Consider the following 22914-nt stretch of genomic DNA (forward strand, 5'->3'; position numbering starts at 1 on the left):
CAAAAACTTCAAGTACGCAAACTTTAGAAACTCTCTTCAAGCACTCTACCAATGTAGTTCTTATAGGATCGCTGGTGGAACCTAATTGGCTTCTAAGATCACTTCGTGAGTGGCTCCGATAGAATCCAACATTGACTCTGAATTATCGATATCTCATTCTATAGGAATATATCTTAACAAAAACCTCATCCAATAAATTTTGAGAATATCAATTAGTTTCATTGATTAACATTTATCATTTGAAAGAAAAGAAAGAAAAGTAGATAACCCATAATCATTTCAAGCAAAAAACACTTTAAGAAAACTAAAATTGAGTTTTTTCTCCCACCGATATTATTTTAATTCTGATAAATACTATTTTCTTACTTTATTCAGACAGGAGAAAACTGATAAAAGTGGAACAAATGATCAGAGTAGAAAATGATAATAGAAAAAAAATGAAGAAAATTTTACATATTGTTTGTGTTCCCTTTTTTTCCTAACAGTAAAGATATTAGAGATATGAATGATGAGAATTAGTGTGTGTATTGTTGTTCATGCAAGCTTGCATTTCCATATGCACAAGAAAGCTTATATTTGCATCTGTGTTCTGCAGACTGTTCAGCAATCATGGAAGAGTTCAAACTTTAGGAAATCTTCAAGAAGGTGACAAAAAGCTTTCATAAGCTAATCAGCCACTTCTTTCTGCACAAGAAACATGCTGAGTGTGATGTGATGTGATGATGCAGATGGGCCCATAGTTCATGATTATATAGTCTTTCTTTTGCTGACCTGAAGTAGATGGTAAGTTCTTCCATGGGAGGTGGAAGATGAAGGTGAAAGTTATACATTATTTTTATTCATTTTCTTTTGCTATAAATGGTGAGTTTTTCTTTTGATTTAGTTGATGATGGTCCAAATATTTAAATTAGTTTAGATTCATTGGAATGTATATAAATCATATAATTCATCAAATATTTAATAGATCATTCTTTTAAATAATAATGAATAATTTTTAATTATTCGACGTGCAAGATAATTTGAATATAATTATGATTTCTATCGAATATATCACAAGTAGATATAAAATGAGGATGTTGAATCTACGCGTATGGATCTTATAAAATTATATTAAGGTTCGTGCTTGATAAGTTATTTTCGATGCTTAAGTTAACAAATCAATTCAGGCGATTCAATTTAATATCAAATCTCAAAAAAGTTAAATCAAATGCCTAGTGACAATATACTTAACGACTTTTATAATACGATAAATAAACATGAGAATAAGAAACAAAATATAATTAAATATTTGACATAATAATTACATAAGTTTTTTTTATCATAATTACTCATATAATAGTGCATCCAATCGGGATATTATGAGGTTATTATCAACTCCTATATGGTTCCAAATGTCACTATAAAGCTCGAAGATTCAAAGCTAAAAATTAAATAATTAACTATAGTATGTTTCATGACTTTCTTGTCAAAGATAATGATTCAATAGATAACTCAATTTGATTTCTTTTATGACTTTCTTGTCAAAGATAATAATTCAATAATTTCGATCGTCTAAACTAACTTCTAATGTTAGATTATGTGGCCCTATTTAATTAGGTAAGATATATTATAGATATTATTGGATTCTGATTATAGTTATTGGCCAATAGAAAAGAAGTCCATATTAAAGTAGGATTCTTTAGGAGATAACCTTGATGGAAGGAACTCTCCTAATAACTTATCCTAGACCCTCTGCTCTCGCCTATAAATAGACAGGACCTCTAGGGGCTAAAAATATCATCAGATATCATCTGTGCGTATCTATCGGACCTCTAGGGGTCAAGTGCGCATCTGAGTAGTATTTGAGTCAATTGAGAGATTAAGGTTTTTCTCTCAATTTGAGTCAAGTGAGAGATTAAAGTTTTTTCTCTCAATTTGAGTCAAGTGAGAGATTAAGTTTTTCTCTCAATCTTCCTCTCCCTTAATCCCCTAATCCATCAATCTAGGTGGTCCTGTGAAAAGATAGGAAGAGAGGAGAAGGATCTAGTTCTTTTTGCAGATCCTTGCAGATTGATATTTCAGATCCGACGATGGAGCACTTGTAGATCAGATAAGGTTTATTTCTTCTGAACAACAAGAAAGGTATGCATCGTATTATTGTTAGATCCAATTTATTTGATTTCAATCTTGGTATAAAAGTTTTTCCGCATTATAGATAGCATGATTACAGATTTTATGCTAACAATTGGTATCAGAGCCAGGTTCTTGAGATCAAATATATTAGATCTATTATTGTTTTTTACGATGCTTGAATGATTCGTCGGATATTATTGATCTGTTTTCTTTCTATATGATTTGCTCTATTATTGATTATGAGCAATGTATAATTTTATGTTTGATCGATGAATATACTGTTTATTATCATCGATGTTATTGAGATGATCATCTCTGTTGATCGTTGTCGAGAAAGGACCGTGTACTACCCCGCAGTCGCGCATCACGGTCGTGCGCAGGCAGAGGTTCGCTTGCGAGCGGTGGCGGCACCACGGGCATCCCGCATCGCCTGTGAATGTGGTGATCGCGGAAGGCGGCGGCTGCCCTCATGCATAATGGTGGCGCCTGCAGAAGGCGGAAGGGCGGTGGTCGCAGATGGCGGCAGCCGCTGACCCCGTGGAAAGTGGGCAACGGCAGTGGCCGCGCCAAGGCGGCGGCCAAGCGCGAGCAGGAACCGCGGCAGCCGCGCGCAGGTAGTGGCAGCGATCGCGCGTGGGCACAGGCAGCGCCGCGGCATGGCTACCGCGCACCGGCGGCGGCCGCGCGTGGGTAGGCCGTGCACAGGCGGCGGCCACGCGCGGGCAGGAACCGCCGCAGCGGCCGTTCGTGGGCAGAGGCAGCCCCCCGCGGCGGCAGCGGCCGCGCGCTGGCAACAGCCGCGGCCAGCCGTGCGCGCCGTCCGCAGGCAGGAAAGGTCGCAGCGGCCGTGCGCGAGCAGCGAGCAGCGGCAGCGTCGCAACGGCCGTGCGCGAGCGGCGGCAGCGTCGCACGTCGCAACGGCCGCGCGCAAGCGACGGCAGCGCCGCACGTCGCAACGGCCGCGCGCAAGCGGCGTCAGCGCCGCACGTCGAAACGGCCGCGCGCAAGCGGCGTCAGCGCCCCACGTCGCAACGGCCGCGCGGCACGCCCAGGCGGCAGCATGGCAGATTAGGGTTTGGCATAATTACGGTTTTGACCTCGAGGTTAGGGTTTTGCAAAATTACAATTCTGCCCTTTGCAAATTTCGTAATTCCAGTATATGTTCTGTCAACATATTTACAGTTTTACCCTCGGGTCTAATTTTGCCAAATTACAGTTCTGCCTTTCGTGAATTTCTTAATTTCAGTTTATATCCTATCATATATTTACAATTTTATTCAAATTGAGAATTTTAAGTTATATTCTCAATTATAAAATTGATAAATATGATTTATTATAATTATGATTGAATTTAATCATGATTATATTTTGGTTATTTGATTGGATTTAATTTTTGATTAAAAAAAAAAAAAAACTATAAATTATGGTTACTTTATAGTTTTCTCATATGAATTATTGATTATACATGTGGTAAATAAAGTCCAATTATTGTTCTTGGATATTTATTTAGTTATTCACATGTATATATTTGAAATTGTGAAATAATATTTATCTTTCACATGAAGGCAATTAACACATGATTTATATATTATCATGATTATCATATGAGTTTTCTTTTGTTAATTAAAGTTCAATAATTATTATGATTATTTTATTATTGAACTGCTTAGCATTAATGTTTAATAATGATTATGGTTATTCTATTATTGAACTACTTGGCATTAATGTTCAATAATTATTATGGTTATTCTATTATTGAACTGCTTAGTATTAATGTTCAATAATTATTATGGTAATTTTATTATTGAACTGCTTAGCATAAATTAAAGAAATTTAATGAATATTATCTGTAATTCATCTCCTTAAGTTTTATCTGACTTGTAGCTGCCAAAGTGGCCTTGGATGATAAACTTTTGTGATATGAATTACAATAAAGGTTTTATCATTTATAGGACATTTTGGATTGTATTTTATATTTTTGTATTGGTCCTGTAGTCACCAAAGTGACCTGGACTAATAATTTATAAAATACATTATGAATTTAGTCTTAAATGATATTAAATAAAATAATATTCATAATGACAGCATGATTCAGGATAAAGGAATTTAGTGAATATTATTTGTAATTTATCTTCCTAAGTTTTATCTGACCGGTAGTTACCAAAGTAGCCTGGGATGATAGGCTTATGGGATATGAATTACAATAAAGTTCATGTCATTCATGGGATATTTTAGATTGTATTTTATATTTTTGTATTGGTCCTGTAGCCACCAAAGTGACTTGGACTAATAATCTATAAAATACATTATGGAATTCATCCTAAAATGACATAAAATAATATTCACGATGGCACATATAATTATGAGATTTAGATAATCCCAAAGGAGAATCTATTTCAAATAATTATGTGATGGGGTAGGATGATACTGTTTTGGATATTCTTGCAGTTTAGGGTTGTATACCCAAAGGTAACAACACTATTCCACAAGAATGGTATCAGTCCTCCATAAGTGATTTTGAGTGAACACTAGATATGTCAATATTTCACCCAAAGGTGAAATATAGATGATATCAATAGTTCATCATATTTTGAAAAACTCAAAGCATTAATGTTATATTATTATTGTGGCACTTTCTTTATTGTGTCCCTATACTTTCTGAAACAAATGACTTGAGCATATACAAGTTGTATTGAGTAAGTGAGATCTCAGATTAATTGAATAGAACATAATTACTGAATGTTCTGTGAAATAAATAATTGAGGTGACTGATCAAGAAAGGCATGAAATACTCAATTTTATGATATTTAGACTTCAGTACAGTTTACAACTTGCGCATAAGAATATCTAAGGATCAATTTAAATTATCTGATAAGTCATTAGTTGAAATCTTAAAATGATAATATTTGAGGAATTTAAGATTATATCCTCAAAATAAATGATAAAGCTGTAAGTTCAAGACTCATAATATTTTGAGTACTATTCAAGGAGTAGGTAACACTAAAATAAGGATGAAGCGTAATTCCATCTGAGTTTATAATTATTATATAAACTCATAAAAGAATATCTTCACAATAAAGTGTTACTTTTGTAGCAAATAAAATTATGTGAAGAAGAAATATACTATATGATTTGATTTGAAATAAAAAAAAAAAAGGTATAATTATAACCTTTGTATGGTTCAAATCAAATATTACGGATATTATTGATGGATTAATTTGATGCTTCATCATATGTTACCAATAATAGATATTGGGATAAAACCAAAAGAGAATGAGATATTTATCAATGTAGGGAATCATCTTAAAGTGAAAGCGATATTAGTTTGTATTTATCGCTTATATCCAAAGATGATTCAATTTGATAAATCTTGAAGAATCCATATTATGTTCTTATAATTCTGGGAATTTAAGTTCTTTACCTAGAATTGTTATAATATTATTTCTCTTTTGGTGGTTGTAAACTTACTGTGATTCAATAAAATTATCCTTTGAATTCTGTATAATAGTCTATGCAGAATTAATATGAATCATAAGTTTACAATGATCATATAATTAAATATTGAAGTAAATTTTAGTTTTATAAACTCCTTGAGGTTATGTTTATCACTATATGCTTTTGTCTCATTAAAGAGAGACATTTTATCACCATATAAATAATCTGTTGAGATATGATTATATATATCTAATTCATGTAAAGTCTATGACCATTTACACTCTTGAAGTGTATATAAATGAAGTTGATAGACAATTAGATAGAAAGGTCAATATCATCATATCTGAAAAGGATGATAAATTTTATGGTATTTATGATGAACCCAGTTATAATTCTTTTGCTAGATTCTTGAAAAAATAAGGTATATGATTTACCAGATGTGTTACAGCATAATATGATTGCTGAAAGATATCATCGTACCTTATAGATATGGTTAGGAGCATGATAGATTATTCTTTTGTACCCAAATCAATGTGAGAAGAAGCTCCAAGGACAACTATGTATATCTTGAATGGTGTTCCTAGTAAGTAAATTACATGACTTTTTAAGTTATGAAATGATAGGAAACCTGATTTAAGATATTTACATATTTGAGATTGTCTTATGGAGATAAAGGATCCTCAACTCACATAAAAGAAAATTAGATTTAATAATTATTTCTAAATATTTTATTATCTATTCAGAAAAGTTTGAAAGGGGTACATATTTTATTGCTCTAATCATAGTACGAGGACAATTAAATCTGGTAACATAAGATTCCTATAAAATAGCAAATCAGTGGGAGTGAAAATCTCGAAATTTAATTTTGATATAAAGGAGATGCAAGTTAATACTCCTTTATTATTCGAGAGATTGTTGTTACTCAAATCATTAAATGATTTGATAAAAGTAAACAACAAAATAACATTACTAAACTCTCACATTATATTGATTTTATTATTAATGGTCTTGTAGAACAACCATAATTGATAACTTTGAGAATATCTCAAAGGGGAAGGAATCATGTCATTTATGGTTATTATGTTGCATATCTACAAGAATTATATTATGATATAGGAATCAGAATGGATCTTTTATTGTTGTCATGGGTCATGAAAAGTAATGATTCTGAAAAGTAATATGATGCAATAAAAGAAGAGTTAAAATTAATAACCAGAATGGTGTCTGATAAATTTATCGAATTGTCCAATAATTGTAAAAGAGTCTATTATATAAATGTGGCTCAAAGGACAATATCGATATAATGGTCAGACTTGTGGTTAAAAGTTTTACTCGTAACGAATGTATCGACCATAACGAGATTTTTTAATGAACTCGTTAAGAATCATCATGACATTAATGATTCATTATGAGCTTAAGTTATATCATAATGATATGAAAATATTTTTTTAAAAGATCTAGCTTTATATGGGTTACTCTACATGATTTACTCTAAAAGAAAATGAAAGAAATATAAAGTTTGGTATGCAAATTCAGGAATCCATTTATGACCTTAAACAAGCTTCAAGGTAATGATATATAAAGGTTCTTGATATCATTATTTCAGATTTAAGGTAAATACTATTAATTAGTATTTATATCAGTGGGAGCAAGTTTATTATATTGGTCTTATATATGGATAATATTTTGCCTTATCAATAGTGATCTTGATTTATTATACTAAATCAAGAATTTGTCACTGAGAGTTTTAATATGGTTGATATAAATGAGACATCTTATATTATTAACATTGAGTAATTCAATGATAGACCTCAATGATTATGAAGATTGTCTTAGAAAGGATATATCAACCGAGTCTTGAAATGATTTTAATATACAGCTTTGTTCAGTAAATCATAAAAGCAAAATTTTAGTCAATAGTAAATGCTTGAAAATGACTTGAAAAGAATCAGATAAATAAGATATTCTTTGTATATGCGCAGTTGGAAGTCTATGCTCAAGTCTCTGTTAGAAAAGATATCAGTTTTTACAGTTAAAATGTTGGGTATATATTGGAGTTACCCAGAAGTAAAAACATTAAAGGACTACAGAGAAAGTAATAAGATATCAGGAAGGGACAAATGATTATATGCTCACATGTATGAAATTATATCAGCTTGAAATAATGGTATTTTTTCAGATGCTGATTGTATAAATTACCTCGATAATAGGAAGTCCACCTTACGGTTAATATCTATGTAATTAGAGAGGTAATTTATTATTATTAATAATAAAAGTTGATTTTGTGGCATGCTTTGAGGCCACTAATCAAATTTGTGACTGCAAAATTTTTATCTCAGGGCTTGGTGTAGTCAGACTCAATTACCAAGTCGTTGAAGATATTTTATGACATTGCAGTAGTTTTCTTCTCTAAGAATGACAAGTACTATTGCATCTATATGCATTATGGTATAAAGTACTTGATGGTTAGAGAAGATGAGTCCAGAAACATCTAATGTCAATTAATTACTTGAGTTCCACTGTATTGATTGCTGATCCATTCACTTAGGACTTACAGTCTAACGTATTTTGAAAGAACATGTTCTTATGATTGGGTTTGTGAGCAACCCATAAAGGATATGGTGATGCATGTTTGAGTGGACACTATAATTGACATTCTTACTTACGTACTTAAAGTTATTTGTTTCTGCTATCCTGTTCACAATTATGTATGTACATATTATGGTTGAATGTGATGACAGGATTGTCTTGACAAGACAAATTATAGGGGTCATTTTGGACTGCATTAGGAAAGACTAATAGTATTGTGGTACATAGAAGGAAGTGTGACACTGATGGCATACAACCGCTATGACTCATATTGTTAGTCAAACTTAATGTAGTATTATTATTATTATTGGACTTATTGGCCTATTTTCTAAAATTCACGCGCGTGTATATAGTTTTTCAAAAATTTCAGAATCTAATTGAGTCAAATTGTTTTTTAAATAAATTTTGTTTATTTATTTTTAATTTTTAAGTCTTTTTGTATCTTACCAATTATTGGGCCAAGTGGGAGAATGTTAGATTATGTGGCCCTATTTAATTAGGTAAGATATATTATAGATATTATTGGATTCTGATTATAGTTATTGGCCAATAGAAAAGAAGTCCATATTAAAGTAGGATTCTTTAGGAGATAACCTTGATGGAAGGAACTCTCCTAATAACTTATCCTAGACCCTCTGCTCTCGCCTATAAATAGACAGGACCTCTAGGGGCTAAAAATATCATCAGATATCATCTGTGCGTATCTATCGGACCTCTAGGGGTCAAGTGCGCATCTGAGTAGTATTTGAGTCAATTGAGAGATTAAGGTTTTTCTCTCAATTTGAGTCAAGTGAGAGATTAAAGTTTTTTCTCTCAATTTGAGTCAAGTGAGAGATTAAGTTTTTCTCTCAATCTTCCTCTCCCTTAATCCCCTAATCCATCAATCTAGGTGGTCCTGTGAAAAGATAGGAAGAGAGGAGAAGGATCTAGTTCTTTTTGCAGATCCTTGCAGATTGATATTTCAGATCCGACGATGGAGCACTTGTAGATCAGATAAGGTTTATTTCTTCTGAACAACAAGAAAGGTATGCATCGTATTATTGTTAGATCCAATTTATTTGATTTCAATCTTGGTATAAAAGTTTTTCCGCATTATAGATAGCATGATTACAGATTTTATGCTAACAGTCTAAACTAACTTCTAATTATTTGACGTGCAAGATAATTTGAATCTAATTATGATTTTTATCAAATATATCACAAGTAGATATAAAATGGGAGTGTTGAATCTACACATATGGATCTTATAAAATTATATTAAGAGCCGTGCATGATAAGTTATTTTCGATGCTTAAGTTAACAAATCAATTCGGGCGATTCAATTTAATATCAAATCTCAAAAAAGTTAAATCAAATTCCTAGTGACAATATACTTGAGGACTTTTATAATATGATAAATGAACATGAGAATAAGAAACAAAATATAATTAAATATTTGACACAATAATTACATAAGTAATTCGATCATAATTACTCATATAATGGTGCATCAGATATTATGGGGTCATTATCAACTCCTATATGGTTCCAAATATCACTATAAAGCTTGAAGATTCAAAGCTAAAAATTAACTAATTAATCATCATACGTTTCACGACTTTCTTGTCAAAGATAATGATTCAATAGACAACTCAATATGATTTCTTGTCAAAGATAATGATTCAATATTAGAACATAATTTAGTAAGATCAAAGCCAAGCTTGCCAACAACAAAATCTTAAATGTTTAAGTTACCAATCATTTGTGGTTTAAACACAAAGCAAGATGATACCAATCCTTAGCCCATGCTTAGCTTGTCTCACATAACAATGCCAAGGTGGGTTTGGTGTCCTCCCATTGATATTAGCTTTAATCTAATTAACTCATACAAAGGTTAGAACATGTGGGACATGTCCCAATTCACGCTTGTTGAATAGAGTAATATTAGATTCCGATCACAGGATCTTCTTTTATGCTTTCTTAGTCCTTTTTAATCTATTAATAATTGGAGTTGGTCAAGTCATCCCCCCATGCTTGCCCTAATGATAGGAGGAGGTAGAGCTCTTGACCAAGAGAGCCCTAGTGATTCATTGCTGATGATATAAATATTAAGGGATCTAGGCTTAGCTAGGGTGGTGAATTCAAACATGAACCAATCTAATTCATGCAAATAAATCGGGATTTTATTAAGCGTAGCACATTACTTGTATTATTTATTTATAATGTCAAACTTGATCGTCGATCGTCGTTTTTTAGCACGCATAAAAATTAATGATTCGTTCAACGTAAAGATAATTTTGGATATAGAGAAATTATCCTATATATAGTTTGAATTATCAAAAAAATATTTACTTTTTATTTATAGTTTGGGTATCATCAAGGTTTATGCTTGACTCGTCCTTCAAATCTACATGTAAAGATGCATTGTATTGTAATGAGCTAACAAACAAAATTAGCTAAGTTTATGATAGAAATGATGTTATTGAACATGTGAATCTCATTGTATAATTAGCTAATAATTAGGTCTACCATGTTTTTTGTGCAAAGAAGTGTGATTAATTTGGAGTAGAGATTCCAATAAAACCAAAAAATGCATAAACATGTGTGTTTTGGATGTGTAATCTCCATGCAACTTGAAGACCACAAAGCTCATTAAATCATCCTTATCGGTTTAGGAGTCTTAGTTAAAATAAGAATCATCGTAAATCCTTTATGAATAACGAGCTAATGTATTACTCGATACAACAAAATGAAAAGATAGAGAGGTCAACAAATCCAAAAAATCAAAAAAATATAAATTATAATTATAAATAAAGATCGTAAATTTTGAAGGGTCTCTATTCTTCTCTCGTATATTTTTCCGATGATTCGAAGACAAAAATAAAAGGTGGAAAAAATAAAGCCAACTTTGAATTATCAAAAAAATATTTATTTTTTATTTAGATATATTCTGATATGATAAAGTAAATTTGGTTGGGTATAATCAAAGTTTCATTAGTGATCGACTCTTTCGAGTATTTTATACGTTAACGACGCCGGTGTTATGGCCGAAGATTGTGATCCTTGAGATGTCAACCCAAATTATGTGAGTATTTTACCGCTATACTCCATTGAAATGAAGCTTAATGGATGCATTATATAAGCTAGATTCTTAATCTACCAAGCTAATACGCCACCATCGATTCTTGTATATGCTATGGGCGAAGCACAAGTCCTCAACTTGCGTGCCGTATCCGTCACCTGTACACAAGTACTTCGTCGTCTTCGGTGTACCATTTCTATTCGTCCGTACTCGTCGAGTCGATGTCACCGATGGCTTCTTCGAACACGGCGGCAAATGTTTTCCCGTTCAAACTATGCGATGCGTGTGAGAATAGAAGAAGGAAAATGATAGTTTTGTTGGAATTTAATGATAGAGCACAAATAAGAAATACAAAAAGGCTATAAGATATCGCTTTTTTTTCTTTTTTTTTTGAAGAAAATATTGACGAATAATCGATTTTGTCTAATAAGAAAATTTAGATCTTAGACATCTAATTTTAATTTAGATGTCTAGTGATAAGATATGTTTTGCCTCGTCGACACGTGATGCCATATGCCACAACAGAACTAGTACCCCAAGATACTGTTCGACATGTCTGGTCCTGGCAATCCCGGGATGACAACGCCCCGCACACCAGGCCGAAATTCGTACTAATATCATGCTATGTCCACCACGCCAATCCACGTACGACTGACCCTCTCATGTCAATATAAAGACCTCTATCTCAGCTTCCAAAAAAGGAGGAGGAGAAAAGTAATTCCGCCCACAACTGACTTGCTCGTCGGAGGGACCAAAGTCGGGAATCACCCGATGAAAGCCTTTTTTACAGGGAAGCGGTCACCCTTGAGCCACGAGCGCCTGGACTCGAAAATTGCCATCCAATGAACGAGGGCGAGCTGTCACCTATCCCGGGAACGGAGAGATGCAGCTCGATGCAGACGACGCTCGAACCAAGAAACTCTGACCAACACCTCGTCGCGAAGGCCCGATCTACCTCGGCGTCCAACTCAGTCGACAAAGAACTCCTGACATCGACCCGTGAACCTAGCCATGCTGACTCACCAGCCACGACATATTTATTCGTCGCATATAAGATCATTTTATTTAAGAGAGGAGGAAGAGGAGACCGACTTCCCTCAAGTGATTAATGCTTTGTTTGATGTGTGCGTGCCATCACATATAATTCCCCCATTTCATATAACCATATTTACGTGTACATTTACTAGTTTTGTAGCGTTCAGACTAAGAAAACGATGGGAAGGTGATGGCCGACGACGACGACGACGACGACAAGCAAGCGCGTGAGCGAGAACATCAAACATTCACCGGTGGAGGAACTCTGCCTCTGACGTATTGACTTCATCAAGAAGGATCAGCAGAAGGGGGCCCCATCATCTCACCTGTGTTCATCATCTGTTTCTTCCCATCAATGGGCGGGACCATGCTTTCCTCCCCTCCCCCATTATGAGACGACGTTGGAGATTAGGGTAAACCCTGTGCTCCATGGATGCAGCTTTAGCGAGTGGCCACTATTAATGACGCCGTTGACTGTCATGCAACACTCCATCATCACATTCAATGACCGCAGCATTTCTTATTGTTCTCAGCGTGGAAGAACAGGAGGCCTTGTCATCATCCATTCCCGGTCTTGATCGGCTCCATCCTTAACCCACAATTCACGCCTCCCCTCGTCACCCTCTCGGTACATATCTCGAAAGGAAGAGCCAGTGTTTCTGCTGCTGTGCCGGCGACCAGAACGGCGACCTCTTCCATGCGCTTTTAATGACGTATAAAGCTCGCCATCGACTCCCGCCGCTGGGTTATGCCTCCTTCGGCTGCTCCACGATGACCCACTCGTCCCATCAAACCCATGCTGTGTTTCTCTTCTTTGCGCTTTCGTTGCTGTGTGTCGCTACAGGCGCTGATGGGTGCAACCGGACCTGCGGCTCCGGCCCTGCCGTCCCCTACCCCTTCGGCTTCTCCGCCGGGTGTCCGATTCGTCTTAACTGCTCCCAAGACGGCGCGAGATTCCTCGGCGAGTTTCGCGTTCGGAACATCACAACCGACGCCGTGCACTTGGACGTGCCGCCGGTCTGCGACCGCTTCATCCACCGCGCCACCGCCGGGCTCTTCGGGGCCAACTACGCCATGACGGCGAGCAACGCGCTTTTCCTTCGCAACTGCACGTCCAAAACCGGATCCGAGTGTAGCATCTCCACCGATATCATCGCCAAGCGGATGAAGCTGACCAGCTGCGGGCCCAAGGACGACGACATCAGCTGCTACTCCAGCGGGAGGACGGACGGGTTCCTATCCGACGCCAACTTCACGGCAGCCGCCACTAACTGCCGGCTCCTGTACACCTCGGTGAGGTACGGCGAGGACGCCTCCTCCGACCAACCGTCGCTCGTATTCGGGTCCGCGGAGATCGGGTGGTGGCTCAACGGGGAGTGCCGGTGCGCGGCCAACGCCACCTGCAAGCGCGTGGACGTGCCGGTCGACACCCAGAATAGCTCCAAGAAAGGGTTCAGGTGCAGCTGCCACGAGGGGTTCATCGGCGACGGCTTCGCCGAGGGCGAGCGTTGCCGGAGAGGTTAGTCCCATGTCCTCCTCAGCCATCACCCGGTCCCCCACGCTCGTCTTCTCATCGACGAGCAGTTCTCATGCTAGATTAAGCGACCCAACATGATCTCATTAGGTAGCCGGATTTGCTCGATGCTCAAATCCAACGCCAGGTGGTGGCGGCCGACGAAACATAGCTTTCGGAAGATGGTCCCCGAGAAGGTGGCGGTCGCCGGAGTCTTCCGCTATTGACAGGAAACCATGTTGCCGATGATTAGGTGGTTTGATTGGTTTTCGTTGCTTGTGATCATTAACTCCTAAGAAGAAGACAACCTTCGGTGATAGGATAGGGGCCTCCTCCAATAGTGGTAGTGACGGAGACACGGAAAGAAGCGACAATGATAAGAGTACTGCCGCCTGATGAAACCATAAGATGTCAACCATACGAATGTCATTGGAGATCTGAAATCATGGCATACAATAATTCATGCTTTGAGATCGGCACACATTGCTTTGAGATCCGCACATGATATTAGTTTCGAATTAAGATATGATTTCAATCTTAAATTGCTAGTTGATAAGAGTAGAAAGATTAGATTGTTGATTCCCTCTTTTTGACTCTTGGGCAGATGCTGCATCGATAAGCTCCATTCCCGGTGGCAAAGCTGGTGCCATTGTTGGAGGTAAGAGCTTTCTTGCATTAATGCTTCATAGGGATCATGATAGACTTTTTAGCAATGCCCACAACTGATGCTGGCTCTGCTCTGGCATCGCAGGGGCCGTGGCTGGAGCCGCTCTTGCTCTTGGATTGGCACTGCTCTGCTACCTCGTCAGACGCCGGGGGATCGTCTCCGAAGTGGAGGAATCCGGCACCCGACGCCTGCTCGACGAGACATCCTGCACCGTCGCCGTCTACTCCCACAAGGAGGTCGAACGTGCCACCGGCAACTTCTCCGATGCGTACAAGCTCGGTGCCGGCGCCTACGCCACCGTGTACATGGGACGGTTCTCCAACACCGGCCTCGTCGCCATCAAGAGGCTCAAACACCCTGACACCGACAACATCGAACATGTCATCAACGAGATCAAGCTCGTCTCCTCCGTCAGCCACCCCAACCTCGTCCACCTCTTGGGCTGCTGCATCGACAGCGGCGAGCACATACTCGTCTACGAGTTCATGCCCAACGGCACCCTGTCGCAGCACCTCCACCGCGAGCGGGGCAACGGCCTGTCATGGTCCGCCCGGGTCTCCATCGCCACCGAGACCGCCAGGGCCATCGCGTACCTCCACACCGCCGTGCACCCGCCCATCTACCACCGGGACATCAAGTCCAGCAACATCCTGTTGGACTACGACCTTCGGCCCAAGCTGGCGGACTTCGGACTCTCGAGGGTCGGCATCGTCGAGTCGTCCCACATCTCGACCGCGCCGCAGGGGACGCCGGGCTACGTCGACCCGCAGTACCACCAGAACTTCCACCTCTCGGACAAGAGCGACGTGTACAGCTACGGAGTGGTGCTGGTGGAGATGATCACGGCGATGAAGGTGGTGGACTTCCGTCGAGCAGCGAGCGAGGTGAACCTGGCGTCGCTCGCGGCCGACAAGATCGGGAAGGGGCTGGTGGAGGACATCGTAGACCTGATTATCAAAGAGAATTGGAACGGTCAGACCAGGGCTTCGGTGCAGAAGGTGGCGGAGCTCGCTTTCCGGTGCCTGGCGTTCCACAGGGACGCGAGGCCGTCGATGGCGGAGGTCGCAGAAGAGCTGGAAAAGATCATGATGGAGGAGTGTCGCCCAGCTCAACCTGAAGGATCGGAGGAGCAACATGATGAGCCACAGAGTAGGAGGTCGGCGGCGGAGAGCGTAGTGGTGGAGAAACCCCAGGCAGTGTCCCCAGTTTCAGTGCAGGATCAATGGACCAGTGAGCGTAGCTCTTCTCCTTGTTCCTCCTCCTCTGTTGCCTCCTCGAGAAATCTTAATCGTGGAATCTAATGTGCAGTAGAATCCCTTTGTAGGCTAAAAGCTGTTGATACTTTGCATCGAGTACAACCAAGTTTTCCTTACTATTCTTGTAACTGAAGTGTTTGCCGAAATGGTATGTCGATTACGCATCCTTCAAAAGGTGGCTCTTTTGAGTGAGGTGAGCTTCACCAAGGAGCCGAGCGGCGAAGCGCCAACCTCGATCTCGAAGGAGTCGTAGCGCAGGAAGAGCTCCACCACCAGCAATCGCGCCACCGTCACCACGAAGTCCTTCCCGGCGCACTGCTTGTTCTCCGTGGTCGGTCCCTCCGTCTCCGGCCCGTTAGACCACAGCACGTGACGCAGCAGCGCCGCCCCCTCGGCTCCCACGAATCGGTCCGCCACGAACTCCTCCGCACGCTCGAACACCCGTGGGTCCCTCGTCGCGAACGGCTGGTACCCGAACAGCACCTCCCCAGCACGCACCTCGAACCGGCCGTCGTGGCTCGCCACCACCATGTCCCGCTTCGCCCGCCCGTACTGCAGAGGCATGGGGGGTTCCACCCGCAGCGCCTCGTACACCACCGACCGAGTCAGCGGCATCGCCGCCTCCACCGCCCGCACCGTCACCTCCCCGTTGCCCGTCCCACGCACCGCCGACCGGACCTCCTCCGCGATCCGACCGTGGAGTCGCGCCCCGGCCCGGCCGATCCACTTGATCAGGCTCGGGAACAGGACCTTCATGCCGCTGAAGGCGTTGAAGCAGGTGGCGAACATAACGTTGTGGAGCGCCTCCTCCCTCGAGACCCCGAACCGCTTCGCCTCGTCCAGGAACGGCCCAGCTGACTCGCGAAAGAAGTCGGTCAGCCGGTCGTAGTCGGCCCGGACCAGCGCCGGCGGGAGGCGGAAGGAGTGGAGGAGGAAGTCCTCGAGGTAGGGCGGGAGACCGAGCTTGAGCAGAGGCCCAAGCTGGAACAGAACCCACTTGTTGATCAACCCGGGGCCGTCTAGGTCCAGCCTTGAGCCAGCCGGATCTGTTCCGAAGAAGCACCGCACCAGGAAGTCGAATGCTGCTCGGTCATTGGCGGCGCTGAAATCCGCCTTCCCCTCCCTCGCGATCTCCGCCTCCATCGCCTCGAACAGGGACCCAAAGCTTCGGCGGAACTCGGGGACGACGGCGTGGCGGCGGGAGCCGAGGAGGAAGAAGAGTAGGCGCTTGAGCTGGGCGTGGTTGGGCTCGGCGGGGTCGAGGTAGGGAAGGACGCGGAAGCCGCCGGTGAGCTCGGTGGAGGGCATGAAGGTCCCGGTGAAGAGGTCGCGCTTCTCGACGAGGGAGGTGTCGAAGAGGACGGGGAAGCTGGCGGCGTCGAGGAGGGCCACAACACGGGGGTCCGGCGCCACGAAGGGGCCCGGGGGCACGTTGACTCGGAACACGGTGGAGCCGTAGCGGCGGATGCGGGACCTGAAAAACTGGTCGCGGCCCTCGAAGTAGAAGTAGGCCAGCCGGTCGCAAAGCGGGCCGAGGAAGGGGAGGCCATAATCGCCGGGAATCTTCCGCAGCGGAAGATCAGCGGAGGCGGAGGATGAGACCCCGATCGATGCAGGACGCCGGTGGGCGCCGCTGCGGGATCGACTCGGGGAAATAGGTGTTCCAGACGAAAGGATTAACGAAGCAGAAGAGGCCATCGTCTTGTTACCTGCCTTCGAAGGAGAAGTGGTCGTCGTTGTCGTTGCCAGTCGAGTTGATCTCTCGGCTAAATAATAATAATAATAATAATAATAATAATAATAACAATATCTGTTTATTTTATAATATATTTAAAAAATATTTAAAAAATATTTACATATATTTGTGAGACTGAAATGCCAGTCTTTTATATTGCTGTTAGGTGATCTCCTACTAGTAAATTGGCATATGATAAAAGAGTTCTTCTCCCTGTAAGATTGCTTGAGGCATAAGAAAACTTATCTTGATTGTTCCATGTATGGACTTAGAGCTACTCCTACCACAAAATTTACCCATAAAATACAAGATTTACTACACTGTTTGATGCTTAGCTTCTTCAGCTTCTTACAAAGAAACACAGAATCAGCACCTTTTCAGTTCATTCTTCAACAAACATCACTTGTAATTGAGCTTGATGTGAATTTTGACTGGCTGAGTTTGAGAGACAGCCACATTCAACAAGATTTCTTAGTCAGATTCTTACAGTAAATGCAGATCTACTGCAGGAAGCACAACACATTGCTTGTAGCTGGAATCACTATTATGCACTATCAATCACCATAATTTCAGAAGACAAACCAAAGGTGAGGAGGGGTAACAAGAAAACTCCACCCAATGTGAATCACATCTTCGGTATCAGTAGATGCACATACCTGAAAATGAGTTAGAAATGTGCTTGGCCTATGTCAGTTTCCGAGGGTTTAACTAGTTAGCCTTACAAGAGGTTTCACCTTGCGCTGGTGGCCGATGCTATTTACAAGATCTTTTCTGGTACAGACAGGAAACATATTTACTCTGGTCATATTTAGACGTCTCAACACATAGGGGAAACTAAGCTGATCCCTTGATGTGAAACGAACCACCTCGTTGAACCAGAGGCACATGAAAAGATTTGTCGACGCGGTATGCTCCCTCACTATCACTGATGCCTCAGCTAGAGCTGCAGAACAATACAAACATCAGCTCCGACAACTTACTCCCTGATACAAAGTGATTGTTAGTTTCAAAATGATATGTGGCTTATTCACATGCATTCCTCAGCCAATAAAGGAAGGCCAGATGAGTAGCTGAGTTTTTGCAATTATGTTGTCAGGTTAATGACAGGAACTTCTTTTTTTACTATTACTTGTTCAATTTTGCTCTGCACAAGTTTTTTGTTCAATTAGATCCTTATACATTGGACTGTTGCATACCGATTGTCACTCTGCTGTTACACTAGTTCAAGGTGCACCACCAAATGACTGGATTAGAGTACCTCAATTAGTGTTGTTATAACTAGTCACCTGCCTTTGACATATCACATCAGTCCCTTGTTCCTCTTCTTTATCTGATCTTCTTTTTCCTCCTCATCACTCCTTTTGATCTCCTTTCTTCACATACATAAAGGGTCCCCATAATTGATGAAAATAAGTGGGTCTATTCTTCCCCGCCGCTCTTTGCAACTGGAGGGAACATGTTCGTCCCAGGGATAGACAGGAGAGGCGAGAGGGCTGCAGCCCTTCTCTTATCCTACTTTGACCATCAAAGAGGAGGCTGAAGCCTCTATCTTCTCTCCTGTTGCTGGTGTTGATTGAGTAGTACTGATGGCGGCAGCCTCTAGCTGGAGGTGGTTTGGATCCCTTCCATTTTCTTCTTTCCTTGATTCTTTTTCTCCCTTTCAAGGGACTGTGATTCCTAGGTTGGTGATGATGAGTGGGGATTAGACAATTGGAGTGGCTGGAAGGAGGAGTTGGCGTTGGAGAGGGAAAGGCTTGAGCACCAAGGCAGTAGCCAGTTGGTGATGAAGAGGATGAGAGGAGGCACTGTTGATCATGGCAATGGAGAGAAGAAAAGATGGAAGGAAAGATAAAATTTTACATAGGATTAAGGAAACAGCAGGCTGCATCATAACAAATAATATCTAGCAGCAAGTAACAGCAGCACTTGCCATGCATGCAATACCAACAAAGGAGGGACCAATCTTGTAATGCATGCAATACCAATGGCCTAATCAATAATCTTGTAATGCATGCAATACCAATGGCCTAATCTATAGGGATGTAAATGAACAAAAACTTGTCAAAGAACGAAACTAAATATCAGTAAATGGTATGGGAATCACTATTGTCACCAACGTTTAAGGTCACAGGAAAATCAAATGCTACCACGAATCATTCAATTGTTATGTAGCTCCTTCTTTGATCAAATTTCTAATCTAGTTTGCACAATAATGCAGTACAAAACCAAATCCTAAAATGGTTAGCAGCATATGTGATTTAATCAATAGCAGCATATCTTATCACAACCTATGCTGCTTATGACGGCCTATACGAACAAGCAAAACATGTAGATGATTAATTTGCCCTCTATGAAAAATTGCAATGTGTATCCACCAAATAAGTATGATCATGTGCAAACCTTTCTTTCCATTGAACCTCTTGTCATCAGGAATAGCATCCATCCGATACTGATTTAATTGCATCTCCACTTCTTCTGGCGTGGCTTTGTGTTTCTTAACGACAGCCTTTCCTTCATCATATAGGCTACTTCGTGCTCCATGTTCAGAAATAGCAAGTACAGAATTAGTACGCCAAAGTAGAGCTTCAATCACACCTATTGGATCTCTTCGAAACTGAGATTTCGAGTCCACCCAAATTGAAAACCTTGCTTCGGGAAAAAGGCGATGGCTCAACATCTGAAGAGGAAAACATATCATGTAACATGATAAAGTTGCTGACAGTTGAATCCTAGCAAGTGATAATTGAATCTGAAGACAGAAAATACATCTGACCCACAAAATTGTAACAGTAAATGCAATAAATTGTTGAACAGACTAATGAAATGTTGCAATATATAGCCAGATATGATGATGGAAAACTTTACACCATTGTTTCAAGGAAAAAAAAGAATAGTGTCAACTTAAAATTAAAGCAATGAGTATGAGAAAGATTGATAACTCAATGATCATCTTATCAATAAATAAGTTTCTATACCATATGTTATAATAATGAAACTTGAAAGAAAAATAGATTTATGCTTGACTGAAAGACCACATAAACTTCGTCAAAGCATTCTTGAAAAAAATCAGATAACATATTAGCAGTAGGACATAAGACAGAAGGTCAAGTTTTCAAATCTCGCCCGTGCTACTCGGTATAGACCCATATTTACTAGTTTGATCATGTACCATAGTACCATACCAGTCCGCTAGGTTATGAAAACGGTACCGGACCGAGATTTAATTCCTTGAAAAAGTTAAAATCGATCGGGAATGATGATGATCGTTAGAGCTTCCTGACTGATTTTTTTTGGAGGATATTAAAATGATAAGTAATGTCAAACTTGCATAAATAACAAAATTTTGTTACTTAGGGGAGAGTTTAAGACCATAAAATCCAGGAATTAAATCAAGTTTTCATTTGAGAGTGAACATTAAAATCTCAGTTTCAGAATCAACTCATCTTAAATACAGAATGTCATAAAGTTTTCACTGAAATTCTAATTTGCTTCTAAAATGAAAAATCTTATAATCAGACAATAATTGATAGAATGATGGAAAGATAATGAAAACAAAACCAAACAACTGAAATAAGGAATTTACAAACAGTGCATGGATATCAAATTAATTTTACAAACTCAACAACTTTACCTTGGGTATTTTCCCATTCAACCGCTGATCTGAGAAAGGAAGATCCTTCACAACCACAACATGCCATTTATCGATCATGTGGTCCTCACCAATTACCTTTCCTTCCTTCTCCTGAGTTGACTGAGTGATTTCATCCCAGAATGCCACGTAGCAAACCTGCATCATAATCATAGCTATTTATGGAATTGAGCAGAGAATTCCTGTAGAGTCAACAAGCACACTTATAACTGGAACCTTTTCAAGTGATGCCTCTGTCATTCCAATAGGTTGGTACAGATCATCCCCACCTCCAAATGCACATGTAGAGACAACTACTTTGCAAGTTCGCATGAAACTTCTGTCATCATCAGAAATTTTAAATCCTCCATTTTCACTGTAAAAGCCGCAATGCACCACAGCAGTTTCATTCGCCTGATGTGAGACATATGTGCACAAAATAAACATGATAGAATTTATTTAACCTGGGAGAAGAATATAATCAAAATACATTGCACAGTTATTAATATATTCATATTATATTTTAGGTACCCAATAATAGCTCAATAATACTTTCACAAAAAAAGAAACCGAAAAGGAAATTTATAGATGAATAACTGTGCAGAACAGAATCCTCTACAAGCACATTTTTGGCAATTAATATTATCCAAGAGCAGAGCAGGACCTTGAAACTTTCTTCTCTTTCGTGAAGAGTTTGGTATCCGGTGAACAAATTAAATCTTGTAGCTTCTTCGTTCTGAGTAATTGTGTATTGTTCTCCGGAATGCTGGTCACTAGAATCTGATCTGTATAACACTCTCTTGGCGGGGAAGTTGGATTCTGCGGATACTGGAAACTCTAAATTCTCTAATTTTTCAGGACTAAGGATCTTAAGGCAGTCTGTCAAATCAAGAGAAACAGTTTATCAATAAAAGATACTGCTTTATATTTTACTGTTTTCTAATAATAAACACCATTTCCACCCACAATTTCAGAAATCAAACCCAATTATCAGCATGATAAAACATATTCCTTTGGTAAGGGATTTATGATTTGTTTCTACATAATCATGTTTTTATTCATTGTGCACAATTCCGGTATTTCTACGATCCAATTATATGTCAAAGAGGGATAAAGTTACTACTTTTCCACATTGGGGAACAATTTGTCATCGATTGACATGAAAGCAACAAATTTGAGGCTCATTGCAAGACCAAATTTTTAAAAGCTGTCTTCCAGAACCGAAAAATTATCTCATTGCATGAGTTTCCTCCCATATTTCGAGTGATTATGACAGAAAAACCAAATGTAACCTAAGTATATCATATATGAAAGAAGAAAATCGAGGCATCTTACGCTCCCTAACGCCATGGACGACTCTGGTGGTGGGATCGAGCCGGTTCAGGTTCTTCAGCGATTCCACCTTCGCGGAAGCAGCCAGATTGTCTCCGACCTCGTCAGGAAGCTTCCGCCCCAACCGCGAGCTCTCGAGGAGGAGCAGGGCGACCGCAGGTAGGAACAGAAGCACAGGCCACCACCGCATCGCGATCCTCACCGCCCACCGGAGGAGCTCGCGCCGTCCGCGAAGCCCCGGCTTCTTGCGCTTCGGGCGGACGCGGACCCGCATCCTCCCGGTGACCTCGTCGTCGTCGGAGACGGATATGGAGATGGTGTTCAACATTGAGGACGAGGACATCGGCGTGAGAGAGAGAGAGAGAGAGATCGGACACGAATCCCTTCTTCTTTTCTTCGCTGCGCTTAGAGAGAGGAGGAAGAAGCTCCGATGCGTTGCTTGTTCCGCCATCGAGTTCCTCTTAACGGCCACATATAACCGGTTTGATCAACCTAAGTAACGGTGTAAATAAGCCGGTTTAAACTATTGTATCACTAATCTGCTTGTTATA

The 22914-nt window shown here is 40.3% G+C and overlaps 3 protein-coding genes across 3 annotated transcripts; 1 reads left to right on the forward strand and 2 right to left on the reverse strand.

Moving 5' to 3' along the window:
• Positions 1–12354: 12354 nt before the first annotated feature.
• LOC103993991 (wall-associated receptor kinase-like 14) lies at positions 12355–15796 on the forward strand. The gene is made up of 3 exons (XM_009414240.3): positions 12355–13751; positions 14350–14403; positions 14497–15796. The coding sequence occupies exons 1-3, from the start codon at positions 12941–12943 to the stop codon at positions 15711–15713; spliced, it is 2082 nt and encodes a 693-aa protein (XP_009412515.2). The 5' UTR covers positions 12355–12940; the 3' UTR covers positions 15714–15796.
• Positions 14155–17436, reverse strand: LOC135644125 (allene oxide synthase 1, chloroplastic-like). The gene has a single exon (XM_065161579.1). The coding sequence runs from the start codon at positions 17364–17366 to the stop codon at positions 15837–15839; it is 1530 nt and encodes a 509-aa protein (XP_065017651.1). The 5' UTR covers positions 17367–17436; the 3' UTR covers positions 14155–15836.
• Positions 17437–17678: 242 nt separating this feature from the next.
• On the reverse strand, positions 17679–22804 carry LOC135644126 (probable hexosyltransferase MUCI70). The gene is made up of 6 exons (XM_065161580.1): positions 22367–22804; positions 21696–21910; positions 21269–21445; positions 21035–21190; positions 19804–20080; positions 17679–18346 (listed from the first exon to the last, which is right to left on the reverse strand). The coding sequence occupies exons 1-6, from the start codon at positions 22704–22706 to the stop codon at positions 18108–18110; spliced, it is 1404 nt and encodes a 467-aa protein (XP_065017652.1). The 5' UTR covers positions 22707–22804; the 3' UTR covers positions 17679–18107.
• Between the last annotated feature and the right edge of the window lie 110 nt (positions 22805–22914).

The sequence above is a fragment of the Musa acuminata genome, chromosome BXJ3-8, assembly GCF_036884655.1.
Source record: "Musa acuminata AAA Group cultivar baxijiao chromosome BXJ3-8, Cavendish_Baxijiao_AAA, whole genome shotgun sequence".
NCBI classification, from domain to species: domain Eukaryota; kingdom Viridiplantae; phylum Streptophyta; class Magnoliopsida; order Zingiberales; family Musaceae; genus Musa; species Musa acuminata.

Bases quoted from the DNA above. Each gene is read 5' to 3' on its own strand.
- LOC103993991 (XM_009414240.3), top strand. From the start codon at position 12,941: ATGACGTATAAAGCTCGCCATCGACTCCCGCCGCTGGGTTATGCCTCC. The intron at 13,752-14,349 runs GTTAGTCCCATG...ACTCTTGGGCAG, and splicing joins GGGCGAGCGTTGCCGGAGAG to ATGCTGCATCGATAAGCTCC. The intron at 14,404-14,496 runs GTAAGAGCTTTC...CTGGCATCGCAG, and splicing joins AGCTGGTGCCATTGTTGGAG to GGGCCGTGGCTGGAGCCGCT.
- LOC135644125 (XM_065161579.1), bottom strand. From the start codon at position 17,366: ATGGCCTCTTCTGCTTCGTTAATCCTTTCGTCTGGAACACCTATTTCC.
- LOC135644126 (XM_065161580.1), bottom strand. From the start codon at position 22,706: ATGTCCTCGTCCTCAATGTTGAACACCATCTCCATATCCGTCTCCGAC. The intron at 21,911-22,366 runs GTAAGATGCCTC...TTGATTTGACAG, and splicing joins CGTCCATGGCGTTAGGGAGC to ACTGCCTTAAGATCCTTAGT. The intron at 21,191-21,268 runs GTTCCAGTTATA...ATTATGATGCAG, and splicing joins CAGAGGCATCACTTGAAAAG to GTTTGCTACGTGGCATTCTG.